Below are 292 nucleotides of genomic sequence, written 5' to 3'. Positions count from 1 at the left end.
AAGTGCAGAGTATAAAAGTCAGGAGCCCGGATGACCAGGTGGTGGGGGCCCCGCGTGCTTACTGGGTGTGCGAGCGCGGGCCGGGGTCGCGCAGGGTTCAGGGTATCTCCTGGGGTGAAGCGAGGCAGGCCTGCGAGTTTACCTGGAGGTCGGGCCGGTCCCCGGGGTCCTCCGCCTGCATCTGGCCCAGCAGCGCCTCTAGCTCCTGGCTCAGCCTGGGCTGGGGGTCAGGCTCTGGCACGTAGTCGAGGGCTGCCTTCAGCGTGGCCCCCAGAGAGTAGATGTGAGCCTG

General features: G+C 67.5%; 1 protein-coding gene across 1 annotated transcript in view; it reads right to left on the bottom strand.

The window, feature by feature from the left end:
* KNDC1 (kinase non-catalytic C-lobe domain (KIND) containing 1) overlaps nucleotides 1-292 on the bottom strand; it is a gene marked incomplete at its 3' end in the record, with an annotated part of 39,889 nt that overhangs the window by 24,215 nt on the left and 15,382 nt on the right. Inside the window, exon 4 of the mRNA XM_010845845.1 lies at nucleotides 143-289. Within this exon, the coding sequence (XP_010844147.1) occupies nucleotides 143-289 (147 nt within the window). The remainder of the gene's footprint in view (nucleotides 1-142; nucleotides 290-292) is intronic.

Source organism: Bison bison, unplaced genomic scaffold (genome assembly GCF_000754665.1).
Source record: "Bison bison bison isolate TAMUID 2011002044 unplaced genomic scaffold, Bison_UMD1.0 scf7180017848698, whole genome shotgun sequence".
NCBI lineage: Eukaryota > Metazoa > Chordata > Mammalia > Artiodactyla > Bovidae > Bison > Bison bison.
The sequence above is the reverse complement of the archived record's forward strand: the minus strand, read 5'-3'. Positions and strand labels throughout refer to the sequence as shown.